At 37.0% G+C, this 26,795-nt stretch overlaps 1 protein-coding gene across 3 annotated transcripts in view; it reads left to right on the plus strand.

The window, feature by feature from the left end:
- The window catches only part of GPR137C (G protein-coupled receptor 137C), a 57,894-nt gene that overhangs the window by 28,027 nt on the left and 3,072 nt on the right, over positions 1–26,795 (plus strand). The window contains exons 2-7 of one of the 3 annotated variants that reach the window (XM_057723918.1): positions 7,214–7,257; positions 9,070–9,298; positions 24,288–24,437; positions 25,645–25,770; positions 25,938–26,056; positions 26,304–26,336. In XM_057723918.1, the coding sequence (XP_057579901.1) occupies positions 7,214–7,257; positions 9,070–9,298; positions 24,288–24,437; positions 25,645–25,770; positions 25,938–26,056; positions 26,304–26,336 (701 nt within the window). The remainder of the gene's footprint in view (positions 1–7,213; positions 7,258–9,069; positions 9,299–24,287; positions 24,438–25,644; positions 25,771–25,937; positions 26,057–26,303; positions 26,337–26,795) is intronic. The other 2 variants (XM_057723919.1, XM_057723920.1) reach the window with 2 other exon arrangements.

The raw sequence follows: 26,795 nt of genomic DNA on the forward strand, positions 1-26,795 counted from the left end.
CATCTGCCAAATTCTCTCATCCATCTTATCTATATCAAAATGTTGTATCTATGCTACATCCAAATTCCTTATTTTAACAAAGAGTGGTTTGTAGGTTATTTTAAATTTTCTGTACAGACCTCCAAGTTTTTCTTCAACTGTCTTTTCTTCCCTCTTGAGTCAGTAGTATGTGTTTTTCCTTTTCAGGGCTGACCTGCCTCACCTAGAGCCTTCTTTAACAATTGAACTCTCCTTTCCTCACTCCCACTCTCCGTTTACCATTTCACCCTCTCTAGTTCATTTCTGATCAGATTATTAAAACAGAGACTGTGAGGGTCTGAGATTTTTCCTACTTGAAAGCTGACAGGTTAGCCTGCCACGGTTTTATATACATATACCAACAGAAAATAGAAGACCCATGGGTCAGAGAAAAAGACCATTTCTTAATCATGGCAGAAAGCAAAAAGCAACCAAAGCAATGTTTTGAATCAGGCCCTCAAGCCCGATTCCCGCAAGACAGCACAGTGAGGGCCAGTTGCTACCTGTGTATGCAGCAAGATGTGTTACAGGAGAGAAACCTCAAAATGAGGAAGACAGACAGACCTTATCTTTACTCTGGAATATAAGCAAATCTTCATCAAGGAGGGAGAGGAAGAATTTACTCCCCAGGAATATCTCCAGGGAGGGAAATGTTCTCTCTATTATGCCAGTCAGGAGACAGATCTTCCCCCTGACCCTAGGGTAGACATTGTCTCTAGTTTTCAGGTGTGTTTGCTGTGCACACCCCTTGCATAGCAGCAAACCTGGCATGCAGAAACATGCAATGTTCCAGTACATGATTATTTCCAATACAAATTGTCCTTCTCTCCTACCTTCAAACATACCTCTGTGCTCACTGCCCTTGTTGTCCTACTTCCATGTATTTTTTTCTTTCCTTCACTGGAAACTATTCTCTTCAAGGTACCTCAATCAAATGGCTGTTTCTTAATTATTTCTTACTTTTTGCAGAGTTTAACAAAAGCAGTACTTTCTTCCTTTTACCTCTAAACTATTCCACTGCTTTCTATGACTAGTCTGATTCTTAAGGCTCTCTCCTTTCTTCACTTTTTGGGCTTTTTCATTTTGACTATTAAATGTGAACATATCATAGGTTTATTTTTCATTCTGCATTTGTTCCCCCCAATATATTCTACTTTGAGGTGCACCTGTCACCTCTGTAGGTGATTGTGATTTACTTCTTATATTCCAAAACTTACCTGCCATCTCTGTTTCTGCCTATATGTAATACATTTTAAAACTAAGAAGGAATTCCATGACCTAACTTTTTGAAATGTTTGTCAGTGGGACTTCCATTCTATCAGTTCTTTAGATTCAAAACCTGAGGATGAGACTGCGTGGACTCACTCAAACGCAACAGTCTTTTAACTGGCATTCTTTATGCCATTCTAATCCATTGTCTACCCCATCACCCAAGAAATCACTTGAGCATAAAATCATATTACAGAGTTTGTGGGCGTTAACCGCTCATCCTTTGACAGTTTCATGCGCGGCCTCTGTGCGTGGACAGCTGCTTTCCCCTTCAGCTTCTGTTTGCGCTGTGTTTCGCGGGCCCGCCCACCCACACCACAGCGCACAAAGTACTTGCTTTCACCTAGATGCACTGCTCATGTATTCAGACACTTTCTGAACCTACTATAAACCAGGCGTTATGCTGGGCACTGGGGCTATAAATATGAGTAAGTCACAGTCTCTCTTAAAAAGGGAATAGAAACGTAAATAAAGGCCATAGAGTGTGATCTGTGATGTAAGGATACAGAGTGGTGTCCCTCTTCCTAAGGCACTTAAGGTGACGACATAAAAAATGACACTCGAGTAAGGTGTTGAAGGATGAGTTGGAATTTGTTATATGACATGGAATCATAGTTCAGGTAAAGTAAAAGCATGTACAAAGGCACGGAGATGTGAAATTAAACGCCTCATTCGAAAGCTGTAAATAATTGAGAATGAGTAGACCATGAGATTGAAGAAGGGGATAAGAAGATATAGTGATGGGAAGGTGGAGCTCGGCGATAGAAGATCCTTTTCTGTATCAAAGGAGTATGGGCTTTTCCTTAAAAGAAGGTGTTCCATCACAGTAATCATGTATTCAGACAAGAATGCTTGATAGATGCTAAAACTAGTACGAAAGTTTGAAGAATAAAAGATATTTACTAGTCTCTAAATATCTCTCAACGTGACGCTCATTACAGTGGGAAAAACAGTAACTTAACTGGAGAAACCTGGTGGATACTATCTTAATCCGTGATCAAAGATCACGTCACAATAATGGGAGAAATCAGCATGATGAGCCTCATGGTATAAAGCACTGAGAAGTCCGCAGCACCGTAGTTGCTGTGCTGTTCCCGCCAGATGCATGTTCTGAATCTGATCACGCGATGTAAAGCACTGAGAAGTCCGCAGCACCGTAGTTCCTGTGCTGTTCCCGCCAGATGCATGTTCTGAATCTAATCATGAGGACACATCTGATAAACCCAGTGAGACGCGTGGTACAAAATCACTGGTCTGAACTCTTTAAAACTGAATATCATGAAAGACCAAAGGGAAAAAAATGACAAGGGATTAAGGATACATGAAATCTATATGAAATGTGTAATCTTGGATTTTTCCCTCCCATAAACGGCATTTTGGGGACCAGATGGCAAAATCTGAATAAGGTCTGCAGATTAGATAATGGTATTTTATCAGTTTTATGATTTTTATAATTATACTGGTTATATAAGAGAATTTATTTCTCTTTTTAATTAAATTTATTGTCAAAAGAACTAACTTTTTGTCTCATATTTTAAAAGAAAATATCCACCCATATGTGCACTCCTCTAGAACAGCAGTTTAAATTTCTCCATATTCCCTGTAATTATTATCCATATTACATACCTATTTGTATAGTTACAATTACATGCAGCTTAGCCATGTTTATATCCTTCTTTTTTAATTTGTTAGATATCTGTCCATATTGTTAGAGAATGTTCATATTTATTATTCTAATGATTGTATATTATATAAGTCAATATAACCATAGTTCACTTAAAAGAATTTCTTTTTTAAGGAAGTATACATTGAAATATTTAGAGGTAAATGGGCATCACGTATGCAACTTACTCTCAAATGACTTTTTAAATCGTATATAGAACATGTTCATATATAGGACATGTTTATAGCAGTGTTACTCACAGTATCCAGAAGGTAGAAGCTACTCAGGTGACTGTCAGTGGATGAATGTATAAACAAAATATGGTATATACATAAAATGGAAGATTATTCAGCCTTAAAAAGGAAGGAAATTCTAACACATCTACATGTGTGATGTACCTGAATGAACCTTGAAGACATTATGCTGAGTGAAATAAGCCAGTCACAAAAGGACAAGTATTGTGTAATTTCCCTTATATGAGGTACCTAGAGTAGCCAAATTCATACAGAAATTAGAATGGTGGTTGCCAGGGGCTGGAGGGAAGAGAGGAGTTGTTGTTAGATGGATACAGAATTTCAGTTTGGGCAGATGAAAAAGTTCTGGAGGTGGATAATAGTGATGGTTGCACAGCAGTGTGAATGTACTTCAATGCAACTGAACTGTACGCTTAAAAAATGGTTAAGTTGTAGTTTTATGTTAAAAATATTTTAGTACAATTTTTAGGTAAAAATAAAATGTGGAGAAGTGAGAATAAAGGAAAAATAGCAAAATGAACAGTTTTCTTATAAATATATAGATGGAATATAAGAATGGAAGCAGAGACCAATTAAAAGACTTTTGTAATAATTCACTATAGTAGTAAAGACAGAGAAAGCAGATGCATCTGAGAATGATTTAATTGGTGCGATTTCGATATTAATAGGGTAATATTTTGGAATCCTCTATCACATCTAGCTTGTTAACCATAATACAGTAGATATGCGTAGATGCGCAGGCTGCTATCTTTTCCTGAGCCATTACCTGTCTAACACTCTATCCTTCATAACTTGACTCAAGTGACTTCCTTTAAGTCCTCCCTGACCTCTCACACAGCCTCTCCTCTTTCCTCTTACCTCTCACCATTTCCTGCACTGAATTAGTCTCTCTCCCTTCCTAGATGTTGTGATAGCATCTTTTGCATTGATATCACAGTGTTTCAGAATAGTTCGTTTATCTCTTTCTTCCATATACTGAGCTCCTTGAGGGCAGAAACAGTTACTATATGTATGAATCCATGGTGCTCTTCATAGTGTGTGCTCAGTAACTGATTGAAATCGGCAAGTTATTGAGAACTTACACTGTCTTCCTTAAAATGTCCTTTTTTATATACGTAAATATTCATTTATTGGCTGCCTTGGGTCTTTGTTGCTGCACACGGGCTTTCTCTAGTTGCAGCGAGCGGTGGCTACTCTTCATTGTGGTGCGCAGGCTCCTCATTTCAGCGGCTTCTCTTGTTGCAGACCACAGGCTCTAGGCGCATGGACTTCAGTAGTTGCAGGACACAGGCTCAATAGTTGTGGCTCACAGGCTCTAAAGTGCAGCCTCAGTAGTTGTGGCACACAGGCTTAGTTGTTCTGCAGCATGTGGGATCTTCCTGGAGCAGGGATCGAACCCGTGTCCCCTGCATTGGCAGGTGGATTCTTTTTTTTTTTTTTTTTTTTAAGTGCACAACACGAAGACCCATAGTTTATTCAGACATTTCTTTGGCAAATATTATTGAGCGCCTACTAATCCTGGACACTGTTCTAGGTGTTGAGGGTACAGCAGACGCAAAAGCTTAATGACTGGTGGAGGGGGGGAAGAAAACAGACAATTAAATATATGTATCAGATAGTGATAAAAACAAAGAGAATGATGCAGGGTGGGGCCAACCAGGTAGCAGGGGAGACCTTGATGTTAAGGTAGCCACGTAGTTCATCCAGTGATGGACATTTTAATAGGGAACATAACCTTATTATTTTTCATTAATCTGTTTTCTTGCTTAATTCCCAAGAGGTTGAGGTTCTTATGGTTCAATGGAACTGCCAAGCATTCTTGTGAAGGTGGCCAGGTCTGCGAGTTGATGTAACGAGCGGCTCTGTGTTGCTGGCCTCATCTGAGCTCAGATCTCAGAGTTGGGGGCACTTGCCTATGAACTGTTCTCCCAAGGGCTGGCTGCAGGGCCATACATGGTTTTCACGTTCCACTGTGAGTGCTGGGGTGGCCATGGTGAGCCCACTACACAGGGCCAGTCCTCAGGGTGTGCACAGGAAGATGAACAAGAAAACCTTTCAATTTTGTGTGTGTTGGACTCTCAGGAGACAAGAAACCCAGGGTCTGGGGCCCACAGAGGTGGGCTCAATGCTGCCTAGTTAGGGTGGGGTAAAGGGACAGGGAACAGGGAGCACAAGCTGGGGCCAGATACCAGGCAGGCCATAGAGTCCATCATCAACTCTCAGCAACCCCAGCCCCCAAAGCCTGCCTCCTTTCTAACCTCCCCAACCGAAGTCCCAGGACAGGCTCTGACTGGACAGACTGGGGTCATGTGCTCATGCTGACTCAATCTTCCAGTGGCCTGGAAGATACATTATGTTAGTAACAGCAGGCAAGGGCTGATGCCAGATGAGGCCGGGCTGATGCCAGATTAGTCCAGGCTGCTGAGTATGGAGCCAGAAGTTAATTAGGAGTTGGCAAGTTCCTCAGACGTACCGAGCCTTGACCCTCCTTCAACCTCTGGGCCTTTGCACATGCAATTCCCTCTTCTCAGAAAACTCCCCCCACTCCCCCCCCCGCTCTACCAGGCTTTCCTCCAGGTCTCCATTCAAATTTCACCTTCTCCTACTGGTTCCTTACTGTCTGCACAGGACGCTTGCTGCCACAGACACTGTTCATTTGCTGACTGCCTGGTAGAAAGTCAGTCTGGGCTCCCACTGTTAGGGCAGGGCCTGCGGGCCGGGACGCCTCAAGGAGCCCAGGCCCCACAGGAGGTGCTCAAGAAGCATCTCTGAGGAAAAGGATGCCACTCAAACACACGGGTGCCCATCCACGCTGGCAGGTGGATTCTTAACCACTGCACCACCTAGGAAGTCCCCCTTTATAATGTTCTGTACTTGCCTCTTTCTTTCCAGGTCCCCTCCCCTCCCCCTGCCCCCCCCCCCCAAAGTTCATACTCTATTTCGGTAGTCTTGTAATTAGTCTTTCTAATTCTAGTCTGAAGTTTCTCTGCAGCTGCCTGTACATTGATGCCAGATTAATGAAATTATGTAATTTGGAGTGCTTACATAAAAACCTTCCATATTGTCCCATTATCTAAATAATAAAGACCAAATTAACCAGTTAGGAATTGAGACCTTCCATACTATGTTTTCAGAAGTTACCATATTTATTTCAAATTCTACTTATCTACCTGTTTAACTTTATTCATCAAATATTTGAGGACCTGCCTTTTGCAAGGCTTTATGAAAGAAGGAAGTATACTAAATATGATCTTATCTTTGTGTTCATTTTTTGTTCCCTTTTTCCTTTTTACTATTTTATTTCATTTTGGGGGTAAATAAAATTTGGAGAACACTCAGCCATATCCATATTTATGTAAGTCGTTCCATTTTAAGACTAAACGTGAGTAATATAATGAAGTTTAGAATAGGTGGCAAGCCCTCCAGCCCAACGTCTGGCTTAATTTACAGAACAGAAACAGACTCACAGACTTAGAGAATGAACTTACGGTTACCAGGAGGGAAGGGTAGCAGGGAGGATGGTTAGGGAGTTTGGGGTTAACATGTACATACTGCTGTATTTAAAATGGATAACCAACAAGGACCTATTGTATAGCACAAGGAACTCTGCTTAATATTCTGTAATAGCCTAAATGGGAAAAGAATTTGAAAAAGAATAGATACATGTATATGTATAACTGAATCACTTTGCTGTACACCTGAAACTAACACAGCATTGTTAATCAACAATAATCCAATATTAAAAAAGTTTAATAAATGTTTAAACTGAATTCTGTTTAAAAATTTAAAGATAAAAATTTAAGATTAAACCAAAGAAAGTTATTTATTGTATTAAACCTTTGGAAACCTGCCTATTTTTTCTTCAATGTAGAAACTTCAACTGTTAACATTTGAGTTTTACTTGCTATCTATTATTATTTGTTGTATCACTTTGAAACACAAAGTCAAAACAAATTAAGAATACTATATTACATGTTTTCAAAACTTTCTTTCTGTTCTCTCTTTATAGGTTATATGTAAAGTCAGATGTGCAACTGAACTTGACAAACACAAGTAAGTTTCATGAGGAGCAAGATCTGTCTTTTTTTCACCATACACTTCTCAAGGTAGAAGGGCTTAGTAGTTGAGGGTACCTTAGAAATTTTATAGAAGATCAAGTAGTTCGATGAGTTCATAGGAAGTGAATTGAGTGATCGGGTCTCCCCGCTTCAGCTGTAGTGCTGCCGAACGCCTTTTTTTGCTGCTCTCCCACTGTCCCACTTCAGACGTCGGATATTTTAGTACTGTTTCACAGGGTCCACGAATACTCAAGGTAATATTTGGAGTAAGAATGTATCGTATAGTCCCATGAAATAGTATTTCAGTACTGATTCATCTCAAAAATGAGATTGCTAAACTTGGGAATCAGAAGGCTTGGGTTTCAGACCAATCTCCCATAAACTGCCAGCTCTGCAACTCATCTAATCGCTTGGTGCTTTGTTTCCTAAACTACTATAATCCCCTGGATATACGGATAATTTCAAGGTCTGTTTTAGGTTTCAAACTATATAATTGTTATTTTATTATTTAATCTGAGAGAATATTAAGATCTAAACTACTCATACCAAAATCTTTGTACTTTGCATGTATACTTAACAAAGATTGCTTGTTACAGATTACACATTAACCTTCAGTTTTCCTTGTGTAAATTACTTCCAGAGGCAAACAGTATTTTATGATTCCCACTATTGAAAGTGACGAAAATGGGAGCTTTCAGAATGGCAAATAAATTTCTAGATCATGTTGATTTCTGGTGTAAATGTATTTGAACTGGGATTACTTTCATATAGATAGCTGTTCCAGCTACTTGATACAGATAGCCACATCTTACCTGAAGAGTTCTTATGAGGTGGCCTAATTTTTCTTAGGGGGAAGTAGTTAAGCTTTTTACTTTGGGAGTAGTTCTGTATGCAGAGTAAATATGCACGTTTATAAGAAGATGAGGTATTGATGAATACGTGAAACTCTGCATATACTGTCCCTGTGTTCCTCTTTAGTCTTGTTTGAAAGAAATGTTTGCTAGATAACCAGATGTTAATAAAACTGAACATTGTTTAAAAAACACTTCCCTTGCCTCTTAAAGTTATTAGTGATCAGTTTAAATTTATATACTGTATATTAGTTTTCCAAGCAAATTATAAAAGCCTGATAATTCTTAGAATGGAAAGGTCAGTGAAAATGTGCTCAGCAGTTACAAAAAATGAAAAACATCAGGATTATTTGAATCAATGTGAAAATAGTCCAGTATTATTCTTCCTGGTAGAGGCAACTGAATTCACGTCCACATGAGATTATTTTTGAATTAGTGCTTTAAAATCTGATGCCATTTTTTAATTAATTAATTAATTAATTAATTTTGGCTACATTGGGTCTTCACCGCTGCGTGCGGGCTTTCTCTAGTTGTGGCAAGCAGGGACTACTCTTTGTTGCAGTGCCTGGGCGTCTCATTGCTGTGGCTTCTCTTGTTGCGGAGCACGGGCTCTAGGTGTGCAGGCTTCAGTAGTTGTGGCACTCAGGCTCAGTAGTTGTGGCACACAGGCTTAGTTGCTATGTGGAATCTTCCCAGAACAGGGCTCGAACCCGTGTCACCTGCATCGGCAGGCAGATTCTTGACCAAGGAGCCACCAGGGAAGTCCTGATGCCATTTTAAAATGGCTTAGATATTAATTTCATAACGGCAAAAATGTCCCAAGTAACTGAGTAATTATTAAATTTGTATTTAATGAAATTACAAACAGTTTAAACTGAAGGAATTATTGTACCTAAAGTAAGTACACACTAATTCGGCATTGTTTAATTTCTCATCAGCTCATTTTTTTCTTTCAGAATTCTGTTGCATTTGGGCTTTATATTGGCAAGCCTTCTCTTTTTAGTGGTGAACTTGACTTGTGCAATGCTAGTCCACGGAGATGTCCCAGAAAATCAGTTGAAATGGACTGTGTTTGTTCGAGCATTAATTAACGATAGCCTGTTTATTCTTTGTGCCATCTCTTTAGTTAGTTACATATGCAAAATTACAAAAACATCATCAGCAAACGTCTACCTCGAATCAAAGGTAAGTATGTTTCTTAAATGTGTACTTGAAAATCTAACTTTAAATCCTCATCCTATGAACCATATTTTAATGGAAATTTTATATTTCTTTAAAAAGCATGCTGAATGTCAGGTACATTTTTGAGTGTGAAAGAATTGTCATAGGAAATTAAAGGGTATTCAAAACTTAGCCTTTACTAAACAATGGGTTTTTTTTTTTCAAAAAGAAGCTTATCATGAGCATGTTGTATTTTCTATGACTTATATCCTCTGCATTGGAGGCTAATTAAGTGATGTAAACCAGAATTTATATGAATGTATCACAAATCGTCTAATATACAAAGCCATACTAACAACTTAAGAGTTCATCAGTCAGGGTGGCAATATTGCCATTAAACAGATTTGCCACATCATGTCTGTATGTATTTGGTTTAGCAGTGTTAAGGTGTCATACTGGAAGGGTGGTGTTTATTTGTATAAAGGTTTAGAAAATGTCACTTCACCCCATAATATGAAGTCCCTGTGATATTTGAAACAGCTGGTCACGTAACTAAATTTATAAATGCCTTGCTTCTCCCTTTCCTTATACTTTGGGTCAGTAAACAAAAGCCGGTGTTAACCTGTTAACAGAGAACCAGGACTGTTTCTGCTGTTGCTGATGGACAGTGTGGGTGAGCAGTGAACCAGCGTCCCAGTGCATGTGGCACTGGGTGTGGGGTATAGGTGTGTGGGTATCGGCTCATACCCCGTCACAGGCCGAGTGCCTCGTCTACACTTGCAGAGTGGCACTGGGCTTTAGACATACACACGAGCTTGCTTTAATTTGCCGTCATTGCCTATTCACTGAAGATAGTGTCTTAAACAGAACAGTTCTCTGAAATATTTTTAGACTTCTATACTGTTATTATCCTTAATATAGTCCTGCTAAAGTAAGGTTCTATAATTAAATGCATGGTAATCAACTTGTCCTTCACGTTTAGATGAAGACTTTAGTTTTAGTTTTTAAACATATATAAATAAAGAAATAAATATAGAAATATAAATATAGAAATAAAATAATCTTACCAGGAAAATTATTTTATTCAACTTCTATTCTAAAAGTTTACTTCCTAAAAGTTAAATATTTTAGCTAATTCTGGCTTCAGTTTAAGTGTCAAGAATAATACAATCACTGTTGTATATCCACAGCACATAATCTTTTGGTGTAGCAACAGCATCTTTTCATAGTGTGATAATGTCACCATAGAATCCATACCTCTTTTTGCCTAGTGATAAAGCATACATAGATGTGGCTGAATTTAAAGGGCTTCTTTTCTGGATATCTAGCAACTTTCTAAGTTTGGTTTTACTCAATCTGATATAGAAAATTCTCTGAATGTAAAGTTGCCAGTCTGAGGAGGGAAGTGCATCTGATAACTCCTCCAGAATTATTTCAGATACCTTCCCCTCACTATCATATGAAAGGTATTAACTTAAATTTAAAAGGTACATGGATTCAGAATTCTCTAGAATGCTACAGAGAAACATGTTCAAGGATATACCTATAACAGTAAATATATTAGATTATTTGTATTATACTGTTCTGTAGTTCTTGGTCTTCCTAACTAAGTTATAAACTTCTTTATTCAAATAGTACATCATCTTTCACATTCTTTTTGTAAAATCACTAGGCTCATTTCTGTGTTTTGATTTTTATAACAATGTACAGTAATGGTCTTTTCTTTTATTCAGTGAACAGATGTCTGTTGAGCATCTGTCTCCTCTACTTTCAAACTGACCTTGTTTCTTTCTGTCTTTAAGAAAGTTTCCTTAAAGTTCAGACTTTGGTCTTCTGTTTTTCTCTTTATTTTTCTTTTCTTATTCTACATATTTGGTGATAATAAGATCCTCCATGATTTGTCTCAACCAGTCTTACCTACCTTATTTCTACGTGGCACACAGTATGCTTCCCTGTCTCTACATCCTTAGGCTATTTCATCTTCCAGGAATATCCTTCCCCTCCCAGTACTCTATTCCTGTTTGTCCTTATCTTACCCAATTTTAAAGGCATAACTCTAATGTTTCCCCTTTTTATGACCTTAATTTGGTACCTTCTCCTCCATCTCCAAAATAAAATTTAGAAAACTCTCTATCTGAATCCTCTTAAATTTTATTTTATTCTTTTAGCAACTAGAACAGTGCCATGCTTTGGTTCTTTTTCAAAGTAGCAATTCTAACTTGCTTTTTAAATATTAGTTATTGTCAATTTGAATACTTTATTTCTGCCCTTACATTTTTTAATTTTCTTACATATGTAAGGGTGTTCATTTGTTCCATATCTATGTTCTTATATAGATACTTAATTTATTATTTTGTAAACTAATAAAGGTATTAAGAGCACCATGTTTTCTCAAGTACTGGCTTCACAACTTTCCATAATATCGTTATATTATAGCAACATTCTTATTTAACAAAAACAAAATTTTCTGTTTGGATTTCAGCCATGTCTCAAATACTACGTATTTACACATCAGTGCAAATTAAACATTATCTCTACATATAGATAGATACTATCTCTACACTCACTTTGGTAAAAAGTCTAAAATTCAGATGTCTGTCCACTTTAGGCCCCCTGACTTCCATAAGACGTTATCAATTTTATGTGGCCTACTAAACAATGTAGAATTTTTGTACTCCAGGTTCTTCTTAGAAAAAATTAACTATCAGCTTGTCAGCTATAAATTGGAACGTGCCATCTGCCTGTACAAGAATTAAATCACTTTGTGCTGCTGTAGCTGCTGACCTTCCACATCCCCTGAAGGGAATTCAGGGAGGAGGTCGGGAACGAGGCCCTCTGTGCTGTGGAGGATGGGCGGAGCAGGTCTTCAGAGAGTTAGATGTTTCCAGGAGCTGATTCTGTGGGCCCAACCCTTGCGTCTCCTCACATCTAGAAAAGCTCTGAATCCCTACAAGGTGACGTCTGCTCCTCATGACAAGCAGAAACCCCTGCAAATGAATGTGTTTGATTGCATGTACTCCTCTTTTACCAAGAATACACATATACTAATCTTCCCCCCGCCTCTTTGGAACAGTTTCTCAGAGCTATCTGGGATGCTTTCTCCCAGGCTGCAGTCCTCATTTTGCCTCAAATAAACTCAACTCACAACTCTCACATTGTGCAAAATTTTTTAAGTCGACAAACTGTTAAATTCAAAGGCTTAACTGCTGGAAAAATTACTTCAAGGATGTATAGTCTGTCCATTTCCCTGTCTTCCATGTCTTATCCTCTGCCCAATCCAGTTCATTACAGAATTGTATTCTGAGACTGAGTTGTACCCTGGATAGAATTGTCTTTCCCTGCATATATTGTGACATCATGCTTTGGCCTACATCAAGAAATATGTATGAAACTCTTGTAAGAAACATTTATCTTAAAGTCTTTATTGTATTATGATGTTAAGGATATTGTCCATACAGTCAAATGTTCCCTAGAAAAGATCTTTTCCTCCAATTCAGTACTGGATAAAACATTATTGATTAAATTCTTCTTTTCACTGGCTACTCTTGTTCAGAGGCAAATATGTGACTCACCTTTATACCAATTGTAGATGACCTTATGATACTCATTTTTGGTTCTGAGTCTGCCTCTAGTTTCATCTCACTTTCTTACCCGCACCCGCCCCCACACACATTCCTATGCTTATTTTTTATTCTGTGTGTATCTCTGTAACTACTTCACATTCTCTTTTGCAGTGAGGGTGATATAAATAAAAAATGGGATTGGGTATACTTTGGAATATGTTTATATCTCTTTTTCAGGTATATTGATTTTTTGTTTCATATGAAAAGACCTTAGGAGAGACAGTATATCATAGGGATTGAGCTAGAAACCTGTGATAGGAGAGATGAGGATGTAAATAAATCCCATCTCTCCTGCTGTATGACATTGTACAAGTAACAGCATCTCTAAGAGTCACTCTCCTGATCTGTAAAATGAAAATAATGATAGTGTTGATCTCATAGGTTGTTTGGGGTTAAGAGTAGTACCTACCTTATAAAGGTGTTATAAGACAAATTAAAATGCATATAAAGTATTTAGTATAATACCTAGCACTTGGGAATGTGCTAACTTATAAACGTTAGCTATTATGATCCTAGTATGTACTAAGGGGTGGTAATGTAGCTTCAGGGAGTTCTTGAATACCTGAAATTGTTGGCAGAATGTATGTGGAGACAGATCCTATGTATGTAATCAAATTCTCAAAAGGAATAGTGGAAAAGAATAAGTATTACTAAAGAGTAGGATTTCTCTTTTAAATAATTGATTTTAATTTTATTTGACTCTATTTATATACCATCCCACACAGATGTTGTAAGGGTTGGCGTCTCTGATAGATTACATTTCATCTAATATTGAATTTTTCTTGGAAATTTATGGAACATCTATTCTTGAAATTATATAATGGCCTTTTTGTTTTTTCTTAATATTAGCTTTTAACTTTTTGTCTATTGCTGACATTTCAAGTGTGTATCATTGACTTTAGACACAGTATTATAGAGTTTCTTCCTTTTTTTTAGACATTTATTTATTTATTTATTTATTTATTGGCTGCATTGGGTCTTTATTGCTGCACACGGGCTTTCTCTAGTTGCGATGAGTGGGGGCTATTCTTTGTTGTGGTGCACGGGCTCCTCATTGCCATGGCTTCTCTTATTGCAAAGCTCGGACTCTAGGCGTGTTGGCTTCAGTAGCTGTGGCACATGGGCTCAGTAGTTGTGGCTCATGGGCTCTAAAGCGCAGGCTCAATAGTTGTGGCACACAGGCTTAGTTGCTCCACAGCATGTGGGATCCTCCTGGAGCAGGGCTCAAACCCGTGTCCCCTGCATTGGCAGGCGGATTCCCAACGACTGCGCCACCTAGGAAGCCCCTAGAGTTTCTTTTTTACAGAGTCTTTATAGGGTAAACAAATGGCTTATATTTATTGATATGATTGTTTGTTGGTATTGGTCCTTTTCTCCCATTAAGTTTTTTTATTGCTGTTTGCTTTGCCTTTATTTGTATGAATTCTGTGGTATACTTGAATTTATTTACTTTTTCAGAATTACAACATAACTTTTAACATTAAAATGCATACAATAAAATGTTTATTCTAATGTACCTTTCCATTTTAGAAAAATAAGCATATTTATAAGTATATAGGAGGCATATCATGTTTAACGGACAAAATAACCTATTGGCACAAAAAGGTTTAAACCGATGGTAGAGGCTTAGTCCCTGTAATGGCAAGTTGGAATTATCTCTGTGAAAGACAATTCGAAGGTGAGGTGAGAATAAAAGTTAAGCTTCCAGCCTTACATCTCTGGTCAAGTACATGTACAATTTTATATCTGGGCAAGAGTATAAAAGGAATCATTGTCTGACTCCAGGTCAGCTTGTCTCCCCGCCCAGTTAGCCATTTACAAAAAATGCATTTTCTCTCTCTCCCCTGAATGTCTAACAGTTTTAATTACTATGTAAGCCTTTCTGCCTCATGTTCACCCAGCCCTTGATCCATGTTAGTTAATGTACTGGGATGGGAGGCAGCGTTAGCATCTTGCAGAGACACAGTAGCATTCAGCTAAGCTGTATTTCTGATCTCTCATGCAGACCAGGTGGTCCGGTAAGACTAAAGAAGTAGTGTATGATAACTTAGGCCATAATTAGAGAAATAGACTAAAATGCCATTCGTGTCTCTCTTCCACCACCCTGAAATATGACATCAGAATTTGGTGAGGATGATGGTAAAAAAAAAAAAAAAAAAAAATGAGACTGCGTCATCCTCTGTAATAGATACGATTGCCACCTTCCCAATTTTATGTTATAATTTCTCTCTTGAGTCCGTGGGATTTTCTTCATCCATCTTAAGCTATGGTACTTCTTTACTGCTTTTGTGACTCCAGTTCTTATACCCCAAGTCTTATTTCCTGTTCTTTTGCTGAGTCAACCTACCACAAACTTGTACCATTTGAAAACTCCTAGCTTACAACCCTGGGTTTGTATCTTTTATCTTCTCCTAAGCTCAAGGAGCTTTCCCTTATTCTTCTAGACTCTTTTACTAGATCAGACAGCATTTTCAGAATGTTTTATTTTTCCATGATCAGAAAGTCCGTCCACTAAAAACCATCTACACTGTAATGGTAACATCAGAGGAGACAGAGATCTAATTTCATTGTGTCTTAGCACCATGAAACTATTTTTGAAACTGTTTAGGCCTTATAGTTATCAAAATACATTTTTAAATTTACTAATTGACACTACTTTGTTTTCTTATTTTTGATGCTTAGTTTGGCATTCTGATTTCAAAATGGAAATAGCATTTGTGAGATGGATTCAAAAAATATGTGCAGGGTTCTACTTCTGGTATTGGCTGAGTAGCTTCTATTGGACCCTGCCTTCTACAGAAAGCAAAGATACATTCTGGACAAAATGTAAAAAGCTCTGAAAGCACTGGAGAGCAACCCCTTAGAAGAAGGAACTGACACCGAGTGAGTTTCCTGTTTCTTACAGCTTCTAGCCTGAGGGAAAGTCCCATCCGTGGGGCAGCCAAAACTGGAAGAGAAACCTGCTGTTTTACTTGCTTGAAGAATCATAGGACAAAACTCAAGAAACTATTCCAGATGGAAAGTGAGTGGGAAATCTCAGGAAGAAGACAGCCAGATAGAGGAAGCTCCAAATTCTGATAATAAACTCTGCCAAATTTTTATCGGGTACCTGAACTAAACATGTGCAGGACATACTCCAAGAAGCAGCACAGTTAAGGATAAAGAAATTGAACTGAGATTTCAGCTGCTATCCATGCATGGGAGATGGTTTGGGATTTGAGTCTAGCCAGGTTAATTATTTGCTAAAAATTTTTAAAAATAATTTTAGGGGAAAAAAAGAAAAATCAATACTTTACAGAGGACTATAACAGCATCCATTCTCTAAGACATGGCACTTACAATGTCCAGAACACAATCCAAGGTCACTAGATATATGAAGAAACAGGAAAACTATAACTTACACTTGAGAGTGAAGAGCAAAACTCAGAAAGTAGTCACTGGGGGCAGTCCCCCACAGATGACCCAGATGTTGGATTTATCAGACAGAGATCTTATGCTCAAGGATGTGAAGGAAGATATACTTGAATGAATGAAGAAGAAATTTCAAGAGAAACTGTTTTTAAAAACTATCTGAAATTTTAGAATTAAAAAATACAATATTTAAATTAAATAGTAACTAGTTGGGCTTAGCAGCAGATTGTAGATGAGTCAGTGACCTAAAATCAACAGAAATGATCCAATCTGAAGAATAGAGGATAGTGGAGGGGAAAGGTGATAATAAAATGGACAGAGTCTCAAGGCCAAGTTATGTATAATTGGAACACCCAAAGGAAAAGAGGGAGAAAATGAGATTAGAAAAAAATATTTGAAGACATATGACCTAAATTTTCCAATTTTGATGACAAACATAAATTTGCAGTTTCATGAAGCTCAGAAATCCCAGTCAGGATAAATGTAAAGAAAATCTCACCTAGGTTCATGGTAGTCAAAGTGCTTAAAATAAAAAATAATTTAAAAATTTAAAAAAAGGAAGAAAGAAAAATTTGAGAGCAAAGAAAATGACACATACGTAAGGGAATATTGATTCAAAGGATCACTCACTTCTCACCAGATGTAATAGAGCCAGAAGACATAGAAACAGTATCTTTGAAATGCTGAAAGAAAAATGTTGTCAACTCTGAAATCTGTATCAAGCCAAAATATTCTTAAAGAGTGATGAAGAAATAAAAACATCTTCAGATAAAAGAAAACTAAGAGGGTTTATTACCAACAGACCTACACTGCAAGAAACGCTAAGAAAATTCTACAGACTGAAGGAAAACAAAATTGGCTAAGAAAATTCTACAGACTGAAGGGAAATAAAATCGGCTTGAATTTTAGCTCTTCAAGAAAGAGAGAAGAACATGAGAAATAATAAATATGTGGGTAAATATAATTTCTTAATTTCTTTCAAGTAAATATGATTGTGCAAAGCAAAGATTATAACATAATGTGAGGCTTTCATATGTAGATATAATACATAATTCTCCGTATAGTATATGTAACAACTATAGCACTTCCCATAAAGGACAGGGCCCATATGGTTGCAGTTCCTACCTTTTACATCAAATGATATGACAGTAACTATTCCTTAGACTGTGAAAAGTTAAGGATATATATTATAATTCCTACAGCAGCGATTCTCAAACTTTTTGGTCTCAAAATCCCATTGCACTCCTAAGAATTATTGAGGACCCCAAAGAGCTTTTGCTTATGGAGATTATATCTACCTATATATACATTTTAGAAAAAAATTTGAGAAATTTAAAAAATATTCATTTATTAATTCATTTAAAATACCAATAAATCCATTCTATGTTAACATGAATAAAATGTTTTATGCTAAATAATTATATTTTCCAAAACAAAAATAAATTAGTGAGATCAACATTGTTATACATTTTGCAAATCTCTTTAATGTCTGACTTAATAGAAAACAGCTGGATTTTCATGTCTGCTTCTGCATTCAATCTGTTGTGATATGTTGTTTAGGTTGAAGTATATGAAGAAAATCCATCCTCACACATATATGTAGTTGGAAAATGGAGAATTTTAATAGCCTTTTCAGATAATTGTGGATATTCTTCTTTAATACTACACCAAAACTCCGAAGTGGAGGTTTCTTAAAGGTTAGTTGCCTCGTGGGATCCGAAACCATATTAGTGAACTTTCTGTACTCTCCATTTGTCTATCTTGCACTTTGAATGAGTTTGTAACATCATGCATTGATCATTGGAAAGAGTTGTGGCAGATCTTCAAAATGTTGATACATTTTGTTAGTATTCAGAATCACATTTGTTAATATCACCACTGATCTAATCAGAAAAGATTTAAGTTTTGGGAAGCTGCCAGTCTTACAGTGGGTAGGAGTGCTTGTAAGTTTTCAAAAATTCTAATTTTCACTTAAAAGTTCATATTTCATCATTGGCAATAAATATTGTCAAATGTTTTCTTTGACATGACAGGCTCATCTCATTTATTTTTGAAAAAAATGTATGCTCATTAACCAAGTCCGAATAACCATTGTTTGTCTGCCATAGTTGTCTGTTAAGTACAGAGTGAGGTTTCATGAAGAAAAGTGGCTAGTTCAGCTCACAAGTCAAACAATTACATCAGTGCTTCTCCTCAAGACAGCTGTTGAGCATCAGTGTGCAGCAGAATTGCTTCAAGTGCATGTCTTGTCGCATCACAGAGAATATTAGATACGTACTCCAGGGTCAGTATTTAATAAATATTTTCACTGTTTCATCAAGGATATTCTTAAGTAAAGCTTTTGTTTTTTTGGTGCCACTGCCTGGATTTGTGCTATGGCCCAGGGTGTTACTCACTCTTGCTTCTGTACTATTAGTGAGATTATCAACACAGCCGGGCCAGGATAAACAATCAGATGAATTTTCAACACTTTGAATATTTCAGTACTACTTGTGTTTCTTCTCAGGCATTGACATAAAAGAATATCTTCTTGGATGATGAGTTTGTGCTGACACCAGATGAATATAAACAGAATTAGTCCAGTAATATCAGATTCATTTATTTGGAGGCAAAAATACATGTCTGTTGACATTACATCACTCTTTATGTTTTCAGTTAAATCTTTGAATCAGTGAATTTCTGTCTTGGCAAATGACAGTGTCATAATTTATCTTATGGACTTTTCATCCAGCAGGCACTCAGCAATATTAACTGCACGAGGCTTTACTAGCCTCTCAGCTATTGTGAGGGCTTTGCCAGCCAATGCAGTATAATAACTTAGCCAGGAAAATGCCTGAGTGGCTTTTTAATTCCTAGTTTGGAAAGTTATAAAAACAGTTTGTGGTGGTTTAAGTGCTCACCACACCTGCATTTAAAATTTCAATTCCTTTTGCTTTCAACTCTGAATGATTGGTCTCAGAATGATGCTACAGCTTAACTTGGACATAATGTTCTGTAGCAGAAGATGCAATAAGGTAAATTATTCACATTTATAAAACATATTGAAAGATAGTTTTCATTGCATTTCACCTGATAAAACAAGAAATCAGTTTCACCCAGTTACTTTGACGTAGATTTCTCTCTTCATTGAGCCAGAGAATTCTAACACTTTCATCTTTCTCAGTATCTTAGAGGTAAACAAAGAAGCTATACGTAGAGAAAAATATTTTTATTGTGATAAAAAATATGTATAACATAAAATGTACCATTTTGACCATTTGTAAATGTATAGTTCAGTGGCATTAAGTGCATTCGCCTTGCTGTGCAGCCGTCACTGTCCATCTCCAGAACGTCTTCATCACCCCACACTGAAACTGTGCACCAGCAAAATAGTCAGGCCCCATTCCTAAGCCAATGTCCATTCTTAAATATGAAAAAAGTTATATTTTTTCATTTTAGAGTGAAATATTAACTTCTAAAATGAGTTTAATAAATTTTAAAATTTTTAAAGTTTTTGAAAAAATTCTTAAATATTATAAAACAAACTTGGAAATTGTACCTGTTCTTGTTGTGCTGCCATGTAGATACAAGGAAAATTTTAGGACTTCTTTTTTTTGGCCGTGTCATGCGGCTTACAGGATCTTAGTTCCTCGACCAGGAGTTGAACCCAGGCCACAGCAGTAAAAGTGCCAAGTCATAACCACTGAATCACCAGGGAATTCCCTTTTTCTTTTTTTTTTTTTTGTTTTTTTTTCTAGGATTTCAAAATAACTACTTGTTTGGGGACTTCCCTGGCTGTCCAGTGGTTAAGACTCTGTGCTTCCACTGTAGGGGGCTCCAGTTCGATCCCTGGTCGGGGAACTAAGATCCTGCATAGCTCGTGGCCTGGCCAGAAAAATAAATAAATAAAATAACTTACTTGTTTCATAATAATGAGGATTTAGCAGATATAGCAGGTATAACCAAAGAAAATCAGCAAGAACAGTAAAGGTTCTTATGAAAAAGTACTTAAAAAGTAGAGCTTTCCAGTAGAACTTTCTGTGACGCTGAAACTATTCTATATTATCTGCACTATTCAGTATGAGCACTTGGAAGAGGGCTTGTGCTACAAAGGAACTGATCTTTTAATTTAATTTAGTATAAATTTAAATATGTAAATACTAACATTTGGCTAATGGCTATTGTATTGAACAGTGCAGAAGGTAACTGAAAAAGAAGACTTAGACTACATGACTTTGAAATTTAATCTAGACAGTAATTAAGAAAATGTGTTACTGGCATAAAATATAGAAACAGATCAATGAAACAATAGAGAGCCTGGAAACAATTCTCACTTACATAGTCCTTTGATTTTTGACAAAGATGCTGGAGCAATTCAAAGGGAAAGGAGATCTTTTTAGCTAGTGGTGCTGAAACAACTGGATATCCACATGAAATAAAATGAACCTCTAGCTCATCTCACATTATACACACATACAAAAACATTCCAAATGGATCACAAACTTAAATATAACTGAAAAAAATGTCTAAAACTTTTAAAACTAAACACAGGAGACTATCTTTACAATTTGGGTACAGGCAAAGATCTCTTAGGCAGGTCATTGACAGTAATCATAGAAGAATAAATTCATAAATTAGACTTAATTAAAATTTAAAATTTCCCATCAAAAGGCAAGACTAAGAAAATGTAAGTGCAAGCCACAGACTTCAAGAAAATATTTGCAATACATACATCTGATGAGGAACTCGTTTCCAGCATACATAGAAAACGCCTACAACTTAATTTTTAAAAAACCCAATTTAAAAATGGTCAAAGATATGAACAGACTTTTCACAAAGAAGATATACAAATGGCCAATAAACACAGTATCATTAGTCACCTGGGGAGGTACAAATTAAAACCAAAACATCCACCCGCATGGCTAAAATCAAAGGGATTGACAACCCCAGATGTTGTCTGGGAATTGGAACTGGAACTCTTGCACTTTGTTGGAAGTATAAAATTGTACATCCATTTTGGAAAAAGGTCTGGCAGTTTCTTATACAGCTGAACTTATAGCTACCATATGACCCAGTAATTCCACTCTTAGGTATTTACCCAAAAGAAGTGAAAACGTATGTCCACAAAAAGATTTGTATAAGAACATTCACAGAAACAGTCTATCAACAGAAAAAATGGATAAACAAATTTTCATATAAACAAATTCATGTAATTATACAGTGGAATTAGTGTGGCTCACTGTCCTGGTTTGCCCGAGACTGAGAAGTTTTCTGGGAGGTGAGACTTTAAGTGCTTAAACTAGGGAACTTTTGAGCAAACCAGGAGTTGGTCACCCTAATTGTCCACCTGAGCAATACAAAGACCCAATTACTGATACATCCGATAACATGGATGAGTCTCAGAACGTTACGCCGAGTGAATGATACCTGCAAAAGAGTTCATGTTCTATGATTCCATGTATGTGGAGTTCCAGATTAGACAGAACTAAGTTGTGGTAAACACAAGAGCTCAAGAGTCTTTGCGTCTGGGGGGTTGGCTGACGGGGAAGGTGTGTGAGGGAACGTTCGGGAGTGAGGGTAATGCTCTCTATTGGTATATGCGTTTGTCACAACTCAGTGAATGGTGAGTTGAGGTTTCTGCATATCTGCATCCTAAAAATATTTGTAAATACATACTGAACTCTAGTTAATGATATGCCTGCTGGAGTGGGGTCTAACTCTACTTATCAAGTGTGGAATTTCTAAGAAAGTGGTGCATAGGTGTCCGAGGTGGATGAAGGGAGAATCATTCCTTGAGGATGACTCCTGAGTGGGATTGTTTGTTATGACTTTTCAGTTTAGGAAGATTTTCTTTAACGTTTCAATAGCACTTTCCATGTGGCTGAATTCTTACCTTTTGTTTTATAATCCTGTATTTTGTGGGGAGAATCTTATTTTGTTTTCTAAATCGGTGGGCTTCTTTCTCTGTTATATGTATGTCATTTGGCTGCAATTTTGTTTTATTAATTGCTTAGATATTTTTCTTTGCTCTTTTCTCACATTTTTCGTAATTTTTATAGTATTTACAAGTATAAGCAGAGTATCTCCATATTATAAGATGTATTTTTTGCAGTCATTTTTATTTCTCAAAGCAGTGACTATAAGTTTACTTATGGTTACATTAAACGACGGTAATGCTTTTAGCCTTCTAACTTTTCTTGTTCTCTAAATTTTCTTTAATAATATAGTACTTTTAAAATGGAAACTGGATCACTTTTAGATTAGCTTTTTTATTAACAAAATTTTGGGAGGGATTCACAAAATAAATGCACATTGTAGAAAATGTTAGCCTTGATTTAAAAATTTAATCTTGCTAGGATTTTATTTTCACACATACTTTTTACTATGGTAGTGAGTTATCTCAGAGAAGGTACTCTGTTGCTATCCCAACATCTTTCAAGATATATTTCATCTTTCAGTTTGCTTTTTTTCTCATATACCTCTAAAATATGTTGTTCTTATTAGGAAGTCAGTTATAATAATGGTTCTCGATCCTACCAAACCCAGTGAACCCTTCTGATAATATTTTAATAACCTGTTTCTATCCTAAAATTAATAGATGGTTTAACATATTTACATACATAACTTCAAAATTTCAATGCAGTTGCCCTAATTGTAACATAAAGAGGAAATAAAAGGAAAGTAATTAATGAATATCTCAATTGCAAATTTGGGGGCATGATGTAGTGGTCAGATGCTTGTATCTGCACGTGGAAATTGTGGATGAGACCACTATAAATGCACACTGTTACAGGTGTGTTGCCTTGGTACTTTACATACCACAAGCAGTATTGCTGTTGGCTTCATGCCTTTCTGAAATATCTGACCTTTCTTGATAAAGTTCTGAACAAAAAACAAAGGATGAATTTCCCTCAATTTACATGTTATGTGTGTTTCTGCATCTGTTGGCATCTGTTTAAACTATACAAGCATAAACTTTGTTTATGTGTAAAACAGAGTTAGGCTCTGGCTCAGATCATTATAAACAGGGTTTTCATCTTCATGAATGTCCAAGAGGACATTGGAAAGTTATGAAGGTCAGAGAAGAATTCTCTCGTGGAGAACTCTCCTGTGAATTGAAGGTCATCCAGCATCCCTGGTCTTTGTGTGCTGAATGCCATCATTGCCCCTTCGTCATAGTGACAGCCAAAACACAAACTTCCAAAACCTCGTAGTACATGTTTTTCACAATAGATCTCTTTGGCAGTTGTATCACTTTTCAGAAAAAAAAATGCCTTTAAGATAAATAGGATCACAAAGGAAACCAACTGTATTGAAATATTCCAGGTTAAGAATCCCTGAAAAAAATCGACAGCACACCCTTCTCCAATATTTACACTCCAGATGACAACCACTAAGTTATAAAGGCTTTCTTTCTATATTTGGGGCAATGGTGAAAGCCTCCGTATTAACACTTTTTGGATTTGAAAATACACTTGGGCGCCTGCAGCATTTTGTCATCCACACAACAGCACCAATAAAGGATTGACGTTGGCGTGCTAACAGAATCTAATAGAGCAAAGCGAATAGCACGGAAGTTCCGTTTCTATTCTAATTTGGCATCTTACTGGAAATTAAGTGCATCAAATGGACGAATTCTTCTATTTCCCATTCTTTTCTCACTGTGACTAAACTAGCCCTCTGATTAATATCAACTAAAGCTCAGATCTTTTGCCAGCTTGTTTATTCACATGTTACTTAAGGGAGTAAGGTAACCTCGGCAGAACAGTCTTCCTCCAGCTGCCACTGGGCAAGTTGGCAAAGAACTTATTTGTGTCAACAGGTAGTTTAAAACACAAGTGGTTCTAAAAATAGGAATTGTAAAGCAAGATAATCAAGAGATTATTTCAGCTGGTGCGTGCAGTGGTTTCCAGGAGTGCATTGCAAACAGTGACTGTATTGTATGTGGGTGTCATAACACATGTGCAGGCTATCGTGATGGTGATTTTCATTTCTTCCAGGGTATGTCTCTGTGCCAGACTGTTGTCGTAGGCTCTGTAGTCATTCTTCTCTACTCTTCAAGAGCATGTTATAATTTGGTGGTGATCACCATATCTCAGGATACATTAGAAAGTCCATTTAATTATGGCTGGGATAACCTTTCAGATGAGGTGAGTACCTAGCATGTATTGCCAATCTAAATGTACAATAATGTCGCTGGCCGGACTAGGAGAACGTGGTAAGTGTTTGGCTTACAAACACTTTTAGGGAATCTCTAGCTGTTATCAGTAATCATACTTAAAAGTTCTGTGTTTAAAAATTCTCATTTATATGTGGCACTTGAAATCATTCTTCAGAGAGAACTTCTCCCAAAGTATTCTTTTCTTTTCTTTTTGTAAATAATACTACCAGTGCCTTAAATGTGTTGGTCATAAACCTCTTTTACTCATTTTTAAAGGATAGTGTTTATGTATCTCTAGATAAAGTGATTGCTTGTCATTAGCTAGTGAATAGGGGTATGTCTTTAATTTGTGAGGATGAAATTAATTCTCTCTTACCCAAGAACTACGTATAACTTAAATGTGTGGTTCAGTTTTAGATGTACGACCTTCATCAATATCTGGCATCATCAGTCTTGATAATGGGAGAGCATTCATAGTTCCAGGTGTTTTCTGCAGTAACTCCTGGTAGCTATGCATATTTGACCTCCCAGCACTTTTTCTAGAAGTACAGTTTGACATAGGCACATGTCATATCTTTGTTTATATTAATTTAACTTTGTACTGAATTTAAGGCATCCTGGAATACTGTTTTATCAGAATTTCAGTGATCTTTCTAAGAAGGAATTTTCACGTGTGGTTCCATGTGGCAGATTCCCTTCACTCCTTTTCCCATTTCTCTTTCCCCACGTCTATTAGAATAGAAACAAATTCAACATGGAGTTTAAGCCCAAAAGCATGTTTTTAAATAGCAACAGAGCTGAGCGACTTGCATGTTACATTTCTCTACAGGTGTAACTCATGGTAAGTGCTATTATTTTGCCTTTGGAGCAGTTGGAACCAGTAGTCTCTTTCACAGCTTTCCTCAGACTATGGGGCCTAAACCACCCACCCCATTACCCATGTATTAAAAATATTTTTATAAATCAATTCATTGAAAAAGTTAATACCTCTTTATTATACTTAACATCAAAGTATTTTAGGATCTTTAAAGGATAAATATCATGAGACATCATAAAATATGGAAAGTTAGTTTAGAATTTTGTGTGTTTGTAAGTTGATGTTTTAACTTACCCTCCCTGAAGCAGGTTGACTGTGGAGGGTGACTCCTTACACGTAAAACAGATTTTACAATTGCTCTGCCATATTCTATTTACAGGCTCATGTAAAAGACATAAGTGGAGACGAGTATATGGTATTTGGAATGGTCCTCTTTCTGTGGGAACATGTGCCAGCATGGTCAGTGGTACTGTTTTTCCGGGCACAGAGATTAAACCAGAATTTGGTATGACATCACAGTATTACCTAATGCCTGTTCTCCTTGTTTTTAAAAATAATGGAACATTTATGTTGATTTTCTATGTTTGACAAAGACTAAAAAGCATTGTAGATTCCAGCCTCCTTTCTTCGTTGAAAAGTAAACCTTCATATACTTTAATAATTTGCTCACAGGCTCCTGCTGGCATGGCAAACAGTCACAGTTACAGCTCCAGAGCGTACTTCTTCGACAATCCAAGGCGGTACGATAGTGACGATGACTTGCCAAGACTGGGAGGTTCAAGAGAAGGAAGGTGGGTGTGCTGGATTAGTGCCGCCGTGGCTCCAAGATGACGCATCTAAGCGCTCACCTGAATAGCAAAGGGTGATTTGCTGATATATGTCAATAAGTGAGATCATGTCACATTGGAGCTTAGAGCAGTAGGTGTTAAACCCATGATGGGACCTGTACTGTAAAGATTTATTATCTGATTCTAAGCCCATGTATTACCTTTATTTGAGAAATGCCTTTGGGGGTAAAATGGTACCATTTCATTTCAGGATCCCTTGTTTGTTCAGAGCTGATGGGAGTTGGTGAGCATGGAAGAAATATTATTATAGTGATTTTATATGTTTCCATATCTACTGTGCTGTTCAGAATCCACAGAGAAACCCTAGATAAAGCTCTTGGGAAGCTTAGGAAATCTTCACGTGCCCTCCTTGTTCCAAAATCATTGCAACTCCATACCGTTAGCTGGGTATCAGCGCAAAGAGAAAGCCTTCATGCACACCTGCATAATGCTTTGAGTTTGATAGAGCACTCTCTATAATCCTCACTTCATCTGAACAAATTACTTAACCTCAGTTTTTTTTAGTTTTAGTTTTCCATCTGTAAGACAGGGATGCTAATAGAACCTATCTGGTAGGATTGTTGTGCGGATTAAATGAGTGTATGTGTGTGTACATATACATACATATATGCACACACGAGCATGTCAAACGTCTTAGAGTAAAGCCTAGTACACAATGTTGTTGCTATCATCTGATAATCAA

This window comes from Hippopotamus amphibius, chromosome 2 (genome assembly GCF_030028045.1).
Source record: "Hippopotamus amphibius kiboko isolate mHipAmp2 chromosome 2, mHipAmp2.hap2, whole genome shotgun sequence".
Taxonomy (NCBI): domain Eukaryota; kingdom Metazoa; phylum Chordata; class Mammalia; order Artiodactyla; family Hippopotamidae; genus Hippopotamus; species Hippopotamus amphibius.